The 19,931-nt window shown below is 38.7% G+C and overlaps 1 protein-coding gene across 1 annotated transcript; it reads right to left on the reverse strand.

Annotated features, from left to right (window-relative positions):
• Window positions 1-5,097: 5,097 nt before the first annotated feature.
• On the reverse strand, window positions 5,098-16,827 carry LOC105939489 (gastrula zinc finger protein XlCGF57.1). The gene is made up of 2 exons (XM_012881691.3): window positions 16,420-16,827; window positions 5,098-10,771 (listed from the first exon to the last, which is right to left on the reverse strand). Exons 1-2 carry the CDS (start codon window positions 16,538-16,540, stop codon window positions 9,468-9,470), a joined length of 1,425 nt encoding a protein of 474 aa, XP_012737145.2. The 5' UTR covers window positions 16,541-16,827; the 3' UTR covers window positions 5,098-9,467.
• Window positions 16,828-19,931: the final 3,104 nt, after the last annotated feature.

A 19,931-nucleotide genomic window follows, 5' to 3' on the forward strand; every position in this document is an offset into this window, starting at 1 on the left:
AGTAAAATGTATTCATCAGTATGTTATGATGTTTGATATCAAAAGGTACATTGGAAAATGTGCAAAGTGGTCACCTTAAACAGCTGTTTCAGTTTAAATTCTTAGTAAAACGAAGAAAGTTATTGCAGGGCTCAGCGCACTGTGTCCTACTGTATGCTGCCACTCCTCTGGCTGCAAACTAATCTCACCAAGCAGTTGCAACAACCAATCCAGACTCTGCACATCAATAAAACCCGTGCCAAGCTCAGGATCCAAGCACACAGAAATATGTATGTTTTTGAATCACAGCATGAAGGAGGTACACACACCTCCAAGTTGTGCCCATGTTTGGCTGTGCTGGTTGACCGGAGCCTTTAAATAGGCAGTTTTAAAGGAAAATATATTCATCTAAGACCTACAGCTGTTGTTATTGGTGTTTAGGGGGTAGGAAGAGGAGTGAATGTTATAATTATATAATGTGTAACTGATGAAAACCCACTACAGACTTCCGAGCCTCATCTGATTGGGTTCTGATAATCAGTGAAAAACCCAAATATGCAATTGTGTTCTGACTTTTCCTCCTAAAATCTAAAGAAATGTTATTTCTTTTGAAGAAAGACCAACTACTTCTGCAGAGATGTACCCATTTATAACCACTAATTATTGATGAATTTGCCAACAGCATATTGACATTCATTTTTTTCTGCTTTGCCCCACAGGGATTTCCGTGCTGAGAGCCAAATTTTTCCTATAACTCATCGCTTGTGCATCATGTACAAACTAAACCTCGGCACACAACAGATTCATTGAATATCCAGTCTTTAAAAGATTCTTCAAAGGGTGAAGTTCTGGGTTGAAAATGATGTAGTCGGACCACAGGGTTTCTCGCCGAGCAGAAATCTGATCCCAGATTCTCCGATCAATATTCTACAGGAATCGAACTCTGTACGCACAGCCCGGTGAGCCTCAACGGGCTGCCGGCTAGTTGTTCTTCTATAAATAATGAAGAACACTACATTTGAAGGCCGAGTTGAAAGAAACCCTGAACAACATCAAAGCAGCAAGCCTAGCAGCAGGAGCTGCCGGTCCGATCACTGAATCAGAGGTTGATCTCTGCTGACCACACAGCTGTTCAGAAGGTGCTGCACGTTTAAAGCATGTCGAGTCCTCTCTTGTGTCCGCTGGCTCCTGTTGCAGAGGTGACTGAGCAGTAAAGCCTGTCACTAGTCAGCAGAGAGCCCTGTGCTCTGCTGACTGATCTCTGATTACTCATCGGAGAGGTGATGCTTTGTGTCAAAATAGCCGAGGGTCTACCTCCCTTCTGACTTGCCTGAACAAAAGAGCAGGACTCAGTTTTAACGATGGTCAAAGTTCACTCTGAATAAACTGCTGTGTTCACCTGAAAACAAGAATCTAGAATGAACAGAGGAACAATTGTGATCAGAAGACTCTGTCAGAAGTTAGAAAAATGTTTATGCGCTAAGTAGCTAACAATCCACTAAGCATCTAAAGTAGATCTGCAGAGATGAGCAGAAAGGGCCTTTTTTCTGCAGGACATTCCCAAAAACACTTTGGGGCTTTATGGTCTTCAGAGACATCCTCTCCAGATGATTAAACACTCTAAAATGTGTTTACAGGAGGTAAATGCTCATAAAATTACCTTTTACACTCTGGCTGTGAGATCTGGCCCAAGCTTAATTGTCTCTGGCTGGTTTGTACATTTTTGAACATCTCCAATAACTTCCATGTGGACAGAAGGATGTTTCACCAGATATTTGATGTAATGTCCACAAGCTTGGTTTCTTTATCCCTGTCAAAATAAGAACCATTGCAGCTGATGACTCCTGCCTCCAACAGTAAGACTCCATACAGTCCTTCTGTCCGAATAGGAGAGTCCTCATCCTTACATTTTTAATGAATCTGGCTGTTTTTGTTCTATTGGAGGGTGAAGGGGAGTGGGGAATTATCAAAACTCTTTAAATTCAGTTTTAACAAAAAAAAAACTAAAACATGGGAGCTGGCTGTAAGGCCCAGGCTGAACGTAGCTCCACCACCTTCACTTATTAATGAAACCTCGCAGCACCAACATGTCTGAGGACAACTTTTAGAAACTTTAAGAAATGTTTTCCCTGCAGAAATGAAGCAGATAAACAATGAGCAAGATAAGCAATGTGTTCTTGGATTTAACCTCACACAGAGGTCCTGGCTCCGGTCCGTTTGTAGAGGCGTCCCATCTGCGGCATCCAGAATTGAGGCTTCAGCGGCCCCTGCTTCCTCAGTCAGTTTTGTCTTGGGAGACCTCGGACCTTTTGAGTTGCACTGGACGCGGGAAAACACACCACTCTGCTAATGATTTCCAATAAGTCAGAGTGTTCTTGCTTTCCGTCAAGAAGCCAGATGGTTGAGGTGGTCACTAAGCTTTTCTCCAACAGAACATGGAGATCCAGAGCTGCAGGGTTTACTGTGGTCTGTCAAAAAGGAAATCTGCTCACTCATCTTGATAAAACAGCCATTGAGCAAACAATGGAGTGAGGCTGAGGGGAGGAAAGTGATGAAACAAGTAGAGGAGCAGGAGCGACACCTTTATTAGCTGCTGTTTACAATAAATGTCTCCATGCATACAGCTTCATCAGACCCGCTTTCCATTCCTACCGTTTACCCTCTCCATTTCCCTGAAGACGCTCCCGAATTTCCTGCAGTGATCCTAAAATGACGCGTCCTATGATATCGCTGCTGACAAAATACCTGATCTGATCTGCAGCATGACTAATCAGTCCACCAGGCGGCATTGATCTGGAGCCAAAGATGACCAGCAGAGCAGACACTTGTTAGTTTCCTTCAAAGCCGAGCTGGAAATAGAACAGTGTTGAGCAATCAGCTGCTCCTTTATCTGTGAAGTGATTTAACTGCAAATGCTGGCCAGTGATGCGTACGGAAACATTATTGCAGCCATGCATTATTTCAGTCCTGAACGACGAATGACCTCACGTTTGTGCTTGAATCAGAAGGATGATTTCACTGTCTGATGTTCCCGTCTCTGATCTTCCAGTGCAGGTTTCAGGTTTATGCTTGAAAGACCTGTGGAACCACCAGTGAGTCCTCTGTGATGCTTGTTGAGGACAGGTGCAGGTGAAAGGAAGCATATATCGAGACGCAATCATTCATATGGGCAATGTCGATATTGCAAAGGACAAAAGGGAAGCAATATTAAACCTGCTTCATGGCTGATTAATAAAAAATAAAGACAGATGTGTAACCTTCCCCTTTTAAGGGTTTTAAAGTGGACCTCTGAAGGAAGAGATTTTCTATTTTTTATGAGAAAGCATATAAAGTCTAACAGTCGAGTCTAAGATTTTGAGTAAAATAGACACCAATCAGTGTATGCTTGTTAAACATCTTTTAAAACCTCTGAACAACGTGAAGTTGCTGTGAAGGCGTTCCAGAGCCACTTTTTTTTTGTAAATCTATCAGTTAATCTTTGTATTTCTTGATTAATGAAAATGCTATTTTTTTTCTCATAAAATCTAAAAATAACCTTATTTAAATGTATTTTTGCATCAGGCAAGTTTAACACCTGTTGTACATCCAGAGAATACCAACATGTCAACACGCAATGAAATGAAGCCCTGTGTGAGTTTCGAGTGATTATCAAGAGCCTGACCTGAAAAAAACAGAGAAGAAAAGAAATAGAACTGATTTCAGTATTGAATGCAACTCTTAAACAAACTAACATAAAAAAAAATCCCTTTCCATTTCACATTGAATAACAGGGACTGTAACATCTCCATAAACATTATGAATTGCATTTATTCACCGACAGTATTTATTATTTATAGAGATTGTAGTTAAATCTGGATTAAATTTGCTCCTAAATCCAAACTGCCATTTTATTTATGTCCATGGATTTGACATCTTTAATATCAGCCAAAACAGCGTCTAAACATCTCTCGCTGCGTTAGGCTGACACACGTCAAGAAACGCTAAGTGTTAGAGCGCCCTCTGCTGTACCACAGAACAAAGTAGTGCAAACTGTGCAAAGTGAGTAGATTACGCAATTCTAGTTATCTTAACAGGGTTATAGGTTATTTTTGTAAACCTGACATCAAATCAAATTAGTCAACAGCAGGATTTATTCATCTTTACCGTGGCTCTTTGTTGCTGAGGTCAAGTTTGAAGTCTTTTTGTGATTTCATGGAGTCGACTCGACTGGTTAAATTTGAGATTTAAGTCTGGAAGACTCGAGTCCATCTCTGGTGGCTCAGTCATCGTGTTACAGTCATGTTTCTGATTATGTGGGCTCAGTCCGGCCAATTTATTTCATGGTTCAGCTTGAAGACATCTAAACACTTGAGGTCTTGTTGCTTTATGCGGATAAGGAAACGGCCTTGAAATTTGTGCTTCGACACGAACACAACCCTAAACCCACCAGTAGCACCACCTTGGGTTTAGACCAAGGATGTTAACATTATGCAGATGCCAGCTCAATCCTTACGCTTGTTCACCTCTGTGCAACAAACATCTGTAGTAGTTCTCAATGATAGTAGTTAAACTAAATATTAATTCAGTGCTATACAGAGAAGCTTAGTGTTCAAGAATTCTTCAATTCATACAATTCTTTGAGTTTGTAAAGAACAATGCTGACAACTAATAGTATTTTTTCTCACTTTTAGTAGAGGGAGAAAATAAATGGACACTTTTCCTTGTGTTTCTACTGGAATAACTTGTACAGGGTATCCCATTGTGTGTACATATCTAGAGATGAAAGATGTTATGTATTTGAGCTACCATTAAAAAAAAAATACTGCTATTATTAGATGCACACCCAGGTTATAGGGTTTACTTTGCGGGTTTACAGGGGGGTGTCCAGCTGTTTCAGTCTGAAGGAGCAGCTCGTGAGAGCTCGATGCAGAAGGAGCTCTGCAGCGAAACAGAGAAACCTGCATCTCATCTGGAAGAAATGGTGGACAGAGAACACCTCACTAGTTTATTGCAATACACTTTAATGCAGGTTTAATGTTTGGTGATGATATTTCAGTAACACCCGATGGAATACATTGATTATTTAAACACTGATGATTACAAACATAAGAGTTGAACCAAAAGTCCTTAGAGAACAGATTACAGTTTGTTAAACCAGTTTAATAGTTCAAAACAGACAAGAAAAAAAAGAAACATTGAATGTCTGGAATAATCAAGCAATAATGTTACAAAACCTAATGAAGTGAATACACAGCTGATCTGTTTAAATCCAACTTTTCTCATCAAGCAGAAGCAACAAGAAAACAGCACACAGAAGCTGAAATTAGAGCAGTACATACATTTAAATACAAGGTTGTCTTTTATAAATAACATTAAAATTGCTGTGATCATGTTAAGCTCATATCATAAACTATTGTAATTTGAAGACCGTATTCAGATCATACAAAATTAAAACCACAGCGGCTTGTATTTCAGCATGAATACCTTCCTGTTACGGACCAACACAACGTCACAGCAGCACAATCTGGCTACATGAACTAATGTAGTGATTTATTACTCAGACTGGGGGAGGATACTAACAAAGTAGCTGAAAATCTCAACAAATTCAGACTGAAACAGTCATGAATCAGATTCTTTATTAATATCATTTGCAGGAGTTCATAGCAATACATTACTGGGGTTGCTGGTGGGTAAATAATTACTGGCTGCTGCTCTATAATGGAGACTAAAGTAACATAACAGGTCTCCCCCAAATTCCCACCCTTAATTAGTTTAAACTCATAAGCCTAATACTTTAATTTGTTTTTGTAATTTGTTTGCTATGCCAGTGCTAAGTATAGTATATGAATGCATAAAGTTTAAATGAATACAGACTTTTTATTTAGGGCACTTAATTCGTTTTCGGCACACAAACAAACAAACAAAAAAACGTGAATGATAAGTTTTAGCAAAAATTTGGCAACAGAAAGCGGGACATAAAGAGGAACGGGGCAGATAGGGATGGGCGAATTGATTTCCAAGTGCTATCTACAGGTCCTACTGAGACCTGTTTACGAACTTCCGAGTCCCTCCACGACGGCACAAGGTGCATTTTAACCACAGCATGGACAGCTGGGTGTGTTGTAGCAAATAAGCCCTAAAATCAAAGTCCTTTGCTTTGTTTATGAACTTAGTGTGTTTAACCTGTGCATCAAATACACGATGATATGCATATATGTTGTGTATATTGCTGTATAATAACAAGGGAATTGTATTTAGACCGTATAACAGTTATCACATAACAAATAAGAAAACAGCAGAATAAGGTGTTAAAAGTTGCAAACATGCACACAATTTTATCAAATAAAAAAACTGGTGTGAAGACGATAATCATCTTCGTCATCGCTTGTTTCAGCCTCTGGACCCATGTTGTTGTCCACAGTGGCTCATGGACTATGAGAGTCGTGTTCTGGCTCGGACATATAAAGCAGAACTTCGTGGAGTAGGAATGCTTTCTCTGTCAGGGCTCAGGCAAGAAGGCCATGTGACTGGATGAAAACACTTCAGAATCCACATCAGCATATATCCAGAGCTCTTTGGCTAACAAAGCAAAGCAATCAGATCACCTTCAAACTAGCTTAGTCCAGCTTTGTTGTTTAGCCATCTCCTGTCTGCTCTTATGACCCTATGACACCAGGTGAGCAGGAAAATTTCCCCAAGCAAAAACACTTGTGGGTTTTTTTAAGCACACTTATATATATAAAAAAAAGTTGACATTTCAGTGAAATCCTTCATTAAAAATGAATAATATTCTCTACTTTTTGTTACCTTCTCTCCCTTTTAACGGTTTGCCTCACCTTTCGCACTTCCTTTCTTTCTTTCTCTTTTCTTTGCGTTGCTGTGTCCACTGAATTTGAAATAATCCCAAAATAATCTCCTAAACTAAAGCTTTTGCATACATATCAAGCGGAGCGAAAGCAATAATGCTCAACTTGTGAAAGTAGATCTGTTGGGCTCTCTTTGGGACTAAGAAAGCAATTCTTGGTTGCTACACTAACAGACAGGACACGTAAAAAAAAGAAAATTAATAATATTCTGTCTCCATGTGTAATGATTTTCTTTCCTTTTTTATAGACAAATTGGCATCTGTTAGACACATCCCTGCCTCGTCCACTACAGTGGATCTCTCTATTGTTTCTGCTGTATTTGAACAGATTGAACCAGAGTCTTTTTCTATTTAAGATAGGATTGTACATTTTTATTACCGCTGGCCGAGCCTTCCTTTTGTCTTTGCTCAGGAACCATGCCGAATGGTTTTAAACATGCTGTTGTTAAACCCATTCTTGGTTTTGTCTAATTGTAAGACAATTTAAATTTTACATTTTCTTCCCAGGTTTTTATTAAAAGTACATAATGACATAGCTATGTCTATTGATCAAAAGTCTATTGTGGCTCTTGTTTTGAACCACTATGTCAGTATCTGTGGCCAGGCACAGTAGTGGTTCACATCTTATCAGACAGAACTTTCTCTGTCATGATTAAGGATTCTACGTCTTCTAGTGCTTTAATTTGGGATTCTGCAGGGCTCCATTGATGGCCCTTTTGTAATTTCACTTTACAAAAGTGCTGCCACTTGGAGCTATTATAACCCAGCATCAGTTATCCTTCCACTGCTACGCTGATGATCCCAAAAAAATTTGTCATCTTTGTAGCCACGTTGCAGTAATGCTCTCCTTTCTCTACTGGATTGCATTACTGCTGTAAACTGTTTTATTGCTGTGGTTAGGCCAACATTTTTAGTTTGTCTGTTTGAAAAGAACAAACCACTATTTTATTTGGCAGCCAATTCAAATGTCAGTGGTTTGAATTGTCTGTATGATTGGACTGTATTGACTTTGTAAAGTGCGTTGAGATTACATGTTGTGAATTGGTGGTTTTTCAGCTGTGTATTTTTGCCAAAGTTAAGTTTTTTTAATTGTCTTGACTTGAAGAAGGTCATTCATTCATGCTTTTATTAGCACCAGTCGACTATTGTAATGCCGTTGGTGTCTCCCAGTTGAGGGTAAATCTCCTTCAGCTAATCTGTCTTTTAAATAATACCTCCTCACATGCACAAACCACATGTTTTATATTTTATGAACTGGTTTCCTGTTGATTTTATACTTTTACTGTTTCTTTCCAAATTTCTTAATGACATTGTACCTTATTTATCTCCATTTTTAGATGTCTCTGTGTGTGGCATGACCTTGAGGTCAGCTAGTCAGCTTTATTGGATGTTCCAAGGATAAAGCTTAAACACTGGGGTCACCAGGCTCACCAGTTTTTTTGGTCCTTTTAATGTTCCTTAGCGCATTCTTTTCAGACTAAATTATTTTGTTTTCTGTTATCTTTTTGAGTGTTATAATTTTATTGTCTTGTGTTTTGATCTCCTTATTTTGGATGTTTCAAAGCACTCAATAAATAAATGAATATTCATATACTAACATAAAAAGACTTGTCAAGCTGTTGAAAAGGTGATGCACCTCCAGCCACTTACGTAAAATGTAACTCACCCCAACATCAACATTTTTGCAGATGAACTGTATAAACTGGGCTTATGGTGTTTTTTTTATGTTACTGTGCATTTTAGTTTTACATTTTCATGTTTACTTGTCTATTTCTGCAAAAATTGTCTTAAAACTATCTTAGTGCTGCCCTCTTACGGTTGAACAGTGGCAATTGTAGTTGATTTTTCCTATTGGTCCAGATGGTACATGCATTCGTTACTGGTACATGCTTTTTGGCATCATAGCCCCGCGTTTGGGTATAAAAGCATCTCAGTCAGACATTCTCTTGGCGAGTCAGACTCAGGAGTTGGAGCTGTGAACATTAGGAGCATTGTTCAATATTGTTTAGCGTTAATGCTTTGAATGTTAGTTCATGTTAGCAATTATGCTGCTAACATCACTTTAACGCTCAGAAACTGCACACATTATGTCCTTGTTCGGGCATCGCTGAGTCAGCGCCTTAATCCATTTGCTCAAATTGATAAAGCTCAGGCCTGCTGGGCTCCACAAAGCCTTCTCAATCTCCAGTGATGAGGGGGTGAAAATTTGTCCATCTCAAAATACCAATCTGTAGCAAAACTACCAGCATCCCCCTGGTCACTGTCCATCATGTTTCAAGGTGTCACTTCCCCTTGTCTTGACAACAGCCCCGCTTAACTCGCCCCACTGCCAATCCCCACACTTAGCCCTGGCCCTAAGGGTCTCTTGGCATTGCCCACTTTGGTGGCGTGTTTCAAAATTTGTGGTGGTGGGGTTATGCTTTTACATCGATGTGAGTTACACTTTAAAGCCACTTTAGGCTTATAGATAGCTATTCAGTTAATTCCTTATAAATCTTTCTGATTTATTGTTTTACAATTATGTAATTGGTCCTTCTTTACCTGGTGCACAGAACTGACAGCAGAGTTAAATCAATGTAGCTGGGAGAGCACCAGGAATAAACATAATTCTATATTCATATAGACACTGCTTGCACGTGAATACTTATATGAAGTGTAAAGGCATATGCCGGTCTAAACTTTGCTGTTGGGGAAACTCTTCGCCACAGACAGGGCAACCGTAAGGTTGCCCTCCCATATGAACGGAGATGTGTGAATCCAGATGAGTTTTCCGGGAGAAACTTTTACCACAGAAGTCACAGCTGTAAGGCTTCTCACCTGTGTGGACCACCATGTGCGTGTGGAGATATGTTTTACGGTTAAATCGTTTACCGCAAACGTCACAACCAAAAGGCCTTTCCTCACTGTGGGTGGTCATGTGACCCCTAAGGTGGGTTCTACGTTTGTAGCTTTTACCACAGATCTCACAGCTGTGTGGTTTCTCCCCTGTGTGGACCGCCTTGTGTGCCCTAAGATTTGTCTGTCGGTTGAACTTTTTACCACAAATATCACAACTAAATGGCTGTTCTCCTCCGTGGACTATCATGTGTGTTCTCAAATTATTCTGGTGTCTTGCTGTTTTACCGCAGATTGGACAAACATAAGGCTTCTCCCCTGTGTGGATTCTCATGTGTGTCTTAAGATTGTGCTGATGCTTGAATCTTTTACCACAAACCTCACAAACAAATGGCTGCTCCTCTGAGTGGACTTTCATGTGTTTCTTCACGTCATGCTGATGCTTAAATCTTTTCCCACAAACGTCACAAACAAACGGCTGCTCTCCAGTGTGGACTCTGATATGAGATTTAAGACTGAACTGATCTCTAAATGTTTTGCCACATTCATCGCAGCCAAAGTTTTTCTTCCCTACATGGGCTTTGGTCTGTAAAAGTGGTTTTGGCATCGCTTCAGAACTTTTCGGATTAACTGAACTGCTTCCCTTCCAGCTACTTTCTTTGTCTGTCAAAGGTTGCTGCCAATAATCATAACCATCATCTTCACTGACATCAGTCTCAGAGGAATCTCCAGCCTTTCTCTCTGAACTTCTTTTGAAACGTTTGGGACCAGGCTTCCAGACAAGTTCCAGTTGTCCACAGTCTCCATCAGCTTCAGTTTTTATCCATTTAATGGAACTGGTAGTTGGACGCTCTACCTCTCTAGGGTCATCAGTTGGAGTTTCATGAAGCTGTGACGACTCTGGTGCTTCCTCGTCGTCTTCTTCAGTCTTCACAATAACATTGAGTGGGAAGTTGATGTAGTCACTCTCATCCCCTCCATCTGGCTGCTCTTCTTCTTGACTTATGCAACTTTTCTCCAGTTCTTCCTTGACGAAGGAGGACTCTGGGTCTTGCTCTTCCAAACTGGGACTCCAAGGAACCTCTTCTTTGTTCAATGAAAGATGGTGGACATCTAAAGACAGCAGACACCAAAACATGAGGATGTTATGAAACGTCAGCAATATATTTGCACTTGTCATACTTTGAGCCTACACTGGCAAAAAAAAAAAAAATCTTTGGACAGAATGAGAACATAAAGACAGTAAATGCCTGAGAAATTACAATAAGGTTTCATGGATAGCTGGATTGTAACTTATACAGTCAAAACCAGACATTTACATACATGTTATAAAGCAATATAGCTTTTTCTTGAACAGAAATATGTTCAATATGATCTTGAACATATTTCTGTTCAAGAAAATATTTTAATATTTTTATCGTTATTGCTCATTTATAGGGTTTTAAAATTGTCAAGTTCCATTTGATGCATGTGGTCTCTAGAACACTCCAGTCAACAGGCCTATTACTCCTAGACGTATCGAGATAGCCATTAAAATGTAGAGGTGATCATGCTTTCATCATGGCTTAACTTCACTGTTTACTTAACCATTGAGTCATTAAAATGTCTGTTAAGAAAAACTTCTTTCTTTCCCTTGGCCTTAACTTGAATAGTGCATTAGACACTAGCCGATGCTTTTATAGCTTTCATTTGTTGTGCTGCATTGCCTTTTTTTATGCTATACTTGTTTACTGAATTTGTGATGCACTTTGGTCAACAGTATTTTTAAAATCTGCCGCATAAACAAATTTGACACTGCAACACAGTTTAGGAGGGAGACAGGTTCCGGGTTTCAGAGGTGAACATGTTTTAGTGCAAATTGTGTGAATCAACCCCAGAACTAAACCCAAAAAACTTGTAAAAGATGCTCGATGGGGCTGGTATGAAAGTCGTTATCCATCGCAAAACGATTCCTGTACCAACATGGGCTGAAAGGTCACTCAGCGGAAGAAGCCACTACTCCAAACCAGCATAAAAAGCCAAATTACAGTCTGCAAATGCACTCAGGGACAAAGGCAGTAATTTTAGTCATAAAGGGAGAAGCTTGAAAGCCTGATAAAACAATCTGGAGTTGATGCATCATGTAGTGTGGGGGCTTGATTGCTGCAAAAGGAACCTGAGCACTTATGATGTGATGCCACAAAATAGGTGGCATCAAGAGAAAAGCACATTTTTAGGAAATATTGAAGGAACATTTAAGATATCTCCCAAGAGGTTAAAGCTTAGGCACAAAAGCGTATTTCATATGAACAATGACCCCAATCATGCTGCCAACAAAGTGCTTGTGGCTTAAGGAGGAGAATATAGTCTGGGTTTTTGAAAGGACATCACAAGGCCCTGATCTCACATTAAAGAATGGGGGTGGAGAAAACAGCCTGGGAAAGTAGATATATTTCTAGTGAAAAAACAGTCATCCATTAATTTTTTTAAACCTCTTAAATGGATCACACACAGTACTACTGTAAAAAAAATGCCAAAATGTGCAGAAAAAAAAGGAGGCATTTCAGACATCACGCATGTGTTTGCCAAAGAAGAAACAGAAAAAGTGCCTGTGTGTGTGTGTGTGTGTGTGTGTGTGTGTGTGTGTGTGTGTGTGTGTGTGTGTGTGTGTGTGTGTGTGTGTGTGTGTACTTGTAGCTGAGTGAGAAAAAATTTTGTGCATTTTACTAGCAAAGTGAGGACTTACATAGAGATGTAAAGTCAAAACCTTTGGTCAGTCGTCACTTTTCTCTGGGCTAGGGGAAATTTTCCCCCTAATTTTTCATGTGTCTGAACATTTACTGGACCTCTGTTAGCAATATAACACTGAGGCTACACCAGTATTACACCTGTCCAAAACCTGAGATTATAACAAGTTACATGGCTTACAAAAATAATCAAATTACAGCAATGTTTTATTTTGGATTACTTAGTTTAGATAAAACTGATTTAACCCGATTACATGAAAAGGACAAAAATCTTGGATTTTTTTTTTAATGAGCTGTATAGTATGTTTTATGTCCTGCTAAGGAAGAACTGAGATACATGTACATTTTTCAGAGTTCAAATTTTATTGCAATGTTTATTATTTACATTTTATGCAATAAGATTTACTACAAGCATGTGACACTGTGTAGCCTCGCTTCTGCTGCAGGGCAGCTGTGGCTACAATGTAGCTCACCACCATTGGCTAGTGTGAAGCACTTTGGGGTCGTCAGACAGAGCTGTTTTTCAAAAACAGATGTAGAACAACAAGGCTGGTCAGAAACTAGCAGACGCTGTGCACTGGGAAAGGTCTCCAACTGCATCTGATAATGCAGACGGAGCGACAATGTCTCAGAAACAAACAGCAGGTGTAGCGCTAAAAAAACACTCAGATTGGTTGAAAAATGGAACTTACAATCTCAGATAAGAAGATTCCAAAAACACAGCCACACAAACAGCTGACATGCAGCAGGAGTAGCAAAGATGCACACCGCTACATGCCCGGGGACAGGAAGATAAATGTGGGAAGAGGATGTGAGGGTGCGGACAGGTGTAGCAATGTGAAGTACATCAGAAAGATATAAAGGGGTGAAATTGTGGATAGCTTTAAAGGTAAGGAGGAGTACTTTGTAGCTAATACGATGTGTGATTGGGAGCCAATGAAGCTGCAGCAGAGTAGGTGTGATGTGATGGATTGAAGGGCTTTGTGTGATGATACAGGCAACTGAAGACCAAAAAGAAGAGAGTTACAATAATTTAGACTAGAAGTGACCAGACTGAGTACAAGAACAGCAGAGGAGTGACAGAAGGACGGAGACTATTTATGTTATGAAGATGGGAATAAGCAGATTGAGTGATATTATTGACAAGGGAGGTGGAGGAAAGGGTATTGATGAGGATGACACCCAGACTTTTGACCTGTGGGGAGGGAAAGATAGAGGAGTTATCGATAGGAATAGAAAAGTCATGGAGTTGGCTTAATGTCAATTTTGTACCCATTTAAAAGAGTTATGCTTTGCTGGAATTTAATTTAAGGAAGTTTGAGGTGATGCAGGATTTTCTTTCAAGGAGGCAGTCAGTGAGGGCAGTAGTGTGGCGTTGGGTTTGGTTGAGACTCAGAGCTGGGTCTCATTCGCTTTGCAGTGAAAATGAATATTATATTTGTGGAAAGTATGACCAAGGGGGAGAATGTAAATGAGGAAAAACGGGGGCCCCAGGACAGAGCCCCGGGGATTACTGGAGGTGACAAGGACTGGACGGAAAATGAATGATTTTAACTGAATGACCTGAGTGCAGCCGGAAAGGTGTGAATGAAACCAGGTAAGGGGTGTACTTATGATGGCAAGAGAGGAAAGTCTATTGAGATGGATGGCGTGTGAGATTGTATACAAGGCATGGATAGTAAACTGGAGTCTGCAGTAAGAAGTAGGTCAATAGTGACTTTGATAAGTGCTTATTTAGTGCTGTGCTGTGAAACCAGACTGGAATTGTTCATATAAATTATTGCGGGACAGATGGGCATGGAGCAGAGCAGCAACTGTTTTTTCAAGAATTTTGGAAATGAATGGAATATTTGAGATTGGATGTAAAATTATTAAGGTTTTTGGAGTCTGAAACCAGGTTTCTTGAGAATTGGGAACAACACCAGTGGTAAGGGAAGAGTGAACAAAATATGTAATAAGAGGGGACAGAGAGGGGAGGACGGCTTAACCAGGGGTTAAGGGTCGAATAGGCAAGTTGACGATTAGGATTTTTGAATGAATTTGGTGACTTCACTAACTGAGGGCAGGGTAAATACTGAAAGTAAATGAGTCAAAACAGGTAAAATGGGAGCATATGAAATTGAAGCAGGGGTGGGTAAAAACTATTGGTAGATTTGTTCAATCTCGGACGAAAAAAAATGATACCAAGATGTTACAGAAGTCAGCGGGTTACAGGTGGGGGTGGGGGGAAGTTATTCAGGAGGTTTTATAATATTTGTAAGTAGGCATAAAAGAGCCTAAGAGTTACCTTCATTCAAACTGATTAAGCTGGAATAATATATGGATTTGGCTTCAGAGGTGCTGTCTTTGTAGTGAAGAATATGAGTTGAATACATGTCTTTGTGCACAGTGAGACAAGTCCTATTCTAGATTCTTTCAATTGTCTAAGAGTGGGAGTAAACCAAGGTGAAGTATGCGTAAATAAAACAGATATGGTTTTGAGTGGAGCAAGGTTGTTGTTAAAGGTTATGAAGGCAGTTTTTGTAGTGTGAGAGTAATTGATCTGGGCTAGAAAACACTGGCAATACAAGGTGGGAACAGGTCCAGACAGCTGAAATACAGTGGCCCCAAATGAGCGACAGGCAGGAACATTGACAAGCAATATTTTTCACTTCTCACAGTAGATTGTTGCAAGACCTCCCCCTGAGTAGAAATTTTAAGACAAGGGCAAAGGACAGATGTGTTGGTAAATTTTGGATTAAATATTTCAAAATATAGTTTCGGTATCAAGAGTCTTTTATTATTACAGAAGTCTACAACAGAAACACCACAATATTCAGGAAAAGAACCTAGTGTGACCGCAGCCAGGTCAATTCTTTAACATTAGTCATTTTATAATGCGATTCAAAATTCTAATATGAATACTTGATCAAAATACTATTTCACATATTATTTTACCAATCCTGCAATCTGAAACTGACAGTTATGCTCTCCCATTTGAGATGTATTGCATCATTTGAATTGTTTTGGGGAATGGTCCAAAAATGCTGGTTTTCCTCAAATGTTTCCCAGTTTTTCTCTGGGATTTCTTAGTAGAGTTAAACGTATGAAATAAAGGCCTTCAAACTAAAAGTGAATTGACATCAATTAGGTGCAGAATACATCTGATCTAACTTCCAGGACTTAATCAAATGTATCTATGGTAGTTAAATATCCAGTAAATTCTAAAATGAATTGTTAACGAGGCAACTTTAGGTATAAAGTTATAGTTGATAATCATGTTTAGAAACACTTTTTATTATACTGGGTAAAATCGTCTGGATAATTCAATATATATATATATATATATATATATATATATATATATATATATATATATATATATATATATATATATATATATTCGTTTTAATATCTAACAATATTCTAACAATATTAAATGCTACAATATTTTTAGCATAATGCTAAAAATATTATATTCTTGAAATGTGACCTTGGGGTAGATAATTTTCCAAGGCCCGAAAACAACGTAAAACACTCATTAAAGTTTATTTGTTTGATGTTTCATGATCTTCCTAAATATTTTTATGATATATTTATTTTATTTTTGGGCGACAACTTTTTAGAGGTTCCAGTGTAAAGTATGTTAGATAAATTAACCCTGAATTTCAGCTATTAAAATACTGTGACTATTTTAGTTTACACCATGATCGGAAAAGCATCCAGAAATGCGTAGACAGAAACGATTACCTGGGATCATGTTTAATAAAAAGGGATGACTGGTTTATAGCTGGAACGTTGTTGATTATTTGAGCTCCAGTTAAGCAGAGCTACACCAAGCTAACAGCAGGCTAAAACAAATTACATTTATCCAAGGCGTAACGAATACAATCCCGTTAGACTTAAATAACACCTGCGATCATGTTTAACAAGAAGGAAATGTGTGTGTTATAGGTTTGGTTAGAAACAGCTTGTATCTCTGTTCTAGCCTGACAGCCTCCGAGCTACAGAGCAAGCTAACAGCAGAACCCTCCTGATCAAAGCGCTGCTTCTTACCTGCGGCTCGCTTTCTGCCAGCATCCTGCGGCTGATGATCTCCGACCTGTTTTATCCGCACTTTGTCCTCTAAAGACACACTATCAGTGCTGTTCGTATTAACATAATCCACTTCCTTCATGCTGATTTTTTTTCCTTACAAAAAGCTGGGAGATTCGGGCCTCCACCGTCCACAGCCAGCCCCGATTCGATCCAGGACCAGCAGACGCTCACATTTCGGTCAGACAGAACCTGGATGTTTTGTTACGAGGTCGACTCAAACACCAACAGGCACGGCCTCTCATCAGATGTTTCTTTCTACAAGATAATTGTTTAAATGCTCTAGGTTTTTGAACAGGCACCCGTGCAGACAACTCTTTCTTTCTCCTGTCACCATAGTAATCACATTCTTCACCGTCTCCAAGACACCGCATTGGCTTTGTTGCCTGGTAGAAACGACACGTCAGCGCTTCCGCCATACTATGAGTGGCAGGTTAGGCAACCTGGTTTTCCAAAAAAAACTATATTATATATATTGATACTGATAATATTATATATATATATATATATATATATATATATATATATATATATATATATATATATATATATATATATATATATATATATAAATTACCAAAGTAATCTAAACAATTCCAAATATAAAATTATAGACTTTGGTTTAAAACTAAACTAACCGAAATATACTTATGATTTGGAACAAAAATCGACATAAGTGGTCACAACACACACACACACACACACACACACACACACACACACACACACACACACACACACACACACACACACACACACACACACACACACACAGGTAGGTAGAATAGATCCATGTTTTTATATTCCTTGCACCAAATTTTGACCCAACCATCTGGGTGTTTCTGCTGATTTCTGCCTCCTGGCTCAACATTTTATTATTTAAGGAATATTCTGCGTATTTTGGTTGTAATGAGTGGGCTACAGTACTTCACTGCCCTTCGTTGCATATGTTCCCTTTTTCTAACCATTGTCTGGTTGTACTTGAAAATTCCAGATGGTCAACAGTTCCTGAAACATTCAGACCTGTCTGGTACCAATAACCATGCCAGCACACCATGTCTGGCTGAAAGAGCAGTGTGTTCCCACAATGATCATGAGGCAGAAATAAGTTAAAAGGTTTAATAGAAATAGAAATCATCCAAATATACGTGTGGTGGTTATCCAGAAATCCATTGGATACATTTTGTGATTAATTCATTTTGTATGAGAAACATTTCTAACTTTATCTTAAATCAGGTTTAATTAAAGAAAACCCTCAGATGAAGTACAACCTACAAGCTTTTATTTTGATAAAAGCTTTAGGATTTTTAACCTCCACATGTTTTTCAATTCTGATAAATTAAGTCATATAGTGACCTTTGCGGACTTGATTGCTATAAAGTGATTAATTACACCTGTAAATTCCTGTTTAGTGGAATATTGCATTTCTTATCCACCTATCAGTCTGTACAATGGCACACACGCCTTGGCTACTCAAAATGTATTTTTTTCTCAAATCGTTCTGTAAATAGGCTGGTGTTTTTCCTCTTTTCGTACTGTTTAACTTCAATATTGATCTGTTTACCTGAATACACCATATTATTAATAATTGTACACTACTAATTTATTACCTTTATTTAGATTTTTCTGATAAAGCTCATTCTCTGTTGCTTTAGAACCAACTTCAGATTAGTTTGTTTTTTTATGACTGTAAATTGTATGTAACTCTGCATTTGTGACGCCCAACTTTCCCCATTGTGGGACAATACAGGAATTTCTTATCTCTTACCACCAAAGCTTAATTTAGAGAAGCTTGTGGTGTATGGGTACTTTTAAAAGGCAATGGACATGTCTGGAGGCACTTTGTGAATGACAGCTTAGGTTTTAATGCCATCTTCCTCCAGCAGCTGCTAGGCACACTGACTGCTGTGGGCTTCATCTTCATGATGTGCAGCCGACTGTTTTATTTCCTCAACAAACTTTGTTTGTGTGGGTAGGTGGCACTTCATTTTCCCGACCTATGTGCTTCAGATACCACCCATCCTCAGCCTGGATTCATCTCTCTGCTGGCCTCTAGAAAGAGGAACTGAGGCATTTGAAGCAGTGCAACACGATCAAACAGCTAAATAATGGGATTTGTCCAATATCACCATGTCATGTAAATATTGGTTTCAGTAGGTTTATGTTTTGAATTTTTTTTTTATTTTGCAATGACATTTAATTCGTACTCATTTATTGTTCTTTAAAATATCAAAACTTGCACAGAGGTTTATATCTGTCTAAATACAACACAGTGTCCAAATACAGTGAGATATTACAATTACTCAGTACGTAACTTGAGTAGTTTTCTTTAACCAAATTCTTTTTTTGTTCTAACTCAAGTTATTTTTCAGATCACCTTTTTTTTTTACTTCTACTTGATTGAAAATAAATTGTAGTAGTGCTACCAATAAAGTAATATTTTTGGTCCCTCTACCTACCTCAGGGACTAGTGCTGTGTAGAGAGTGTGTTTGGCCTGCTAACCTCTGTCAGCTCGTCTACGTGACCCACTTGAAGCTCAGCTCTTCCTCAAACCGACAGCACAGTTGGACCAACCTGATTGCAGCATAGCGCTGATCGTTAAAAGTCATGACAGTAAAAGCTCTGAAGGCAGACCGAGCCATTTTCCACACTGGGTTGCTGGGAATGCCCTTTGAGTTCACTTTATATTCATTTCTACTACCAATAAGTGTATAGTGAGAGCCTTACATTTTTTCCAGGCATGGAAAGTAACTCCAATTTAAATTAAAATCTCTAGTAAGACCAAAATGTTATTTTTTCTGTCAAAAACCTCCACATTAGTTTGGTTGCAATTTGGAAGCACATTTAATAAAAAATAGAATTTCTAAATCCTAGTAATGCAGATAAGTAAATTAAATTTGGACCTTTTAACTAAAAAAAATGAGAACCCCTGATCCTACTGAAATTACAGATAACACTCTTAGATGTGTATGTAGTATATTGTGATTGCAATTTAAAAAGGTTTTTGTAGTATTTTTTCACTAACAGGAGTAATAAAAATAATAACAAAAATAATATAACTTCATGTCATTTAGACAGACTGCAAACAAAATACAAACAAAAACAAAAAAATTAGGAGATGGATTTATTTTTAACCAGCTCTACTAGGTGTGCCAATAAGAAAGGAGCACATCCTATCTCTGCAGTATACTTTCTAGTTGAAGACAATAGGATAACAAACACAAGGGCATATTACATAAAGTTATATTTAGTGTTTTCAATCAGTCCTTTATTGTTACGCAACACAAACTGCTTACATCAACCTAGGCAGTGATTAGTCAGCAGATCCCAAGGCTTAAGCTGAAGAAAGAAAATTTCTCCCAGCTCATGCTGACAGTTGAAAATCAAATTGTCCCAAAATATATACATAACATATATACCCCCCCCCCCCCCCCCAACTAGTTAGAAACAGAACAACTACTGCAAACCAGCC

Source organism: Fundulus heteroclitus, chromosome 10 (assembly GCF_011125445.2).
Source record: "Fundulus heteroclitus isolate FHET01 chromosome 10, MU-UCD_Fhet_4.1, whole genome shotgun sequence".
Taxonomy (NCBI): Eukaryota; Metazoa; Chordata; class Actinopteri; order Cyprinodontiformes; family Fundulidae; genus Fundulus; species Fundulus heteroclitus.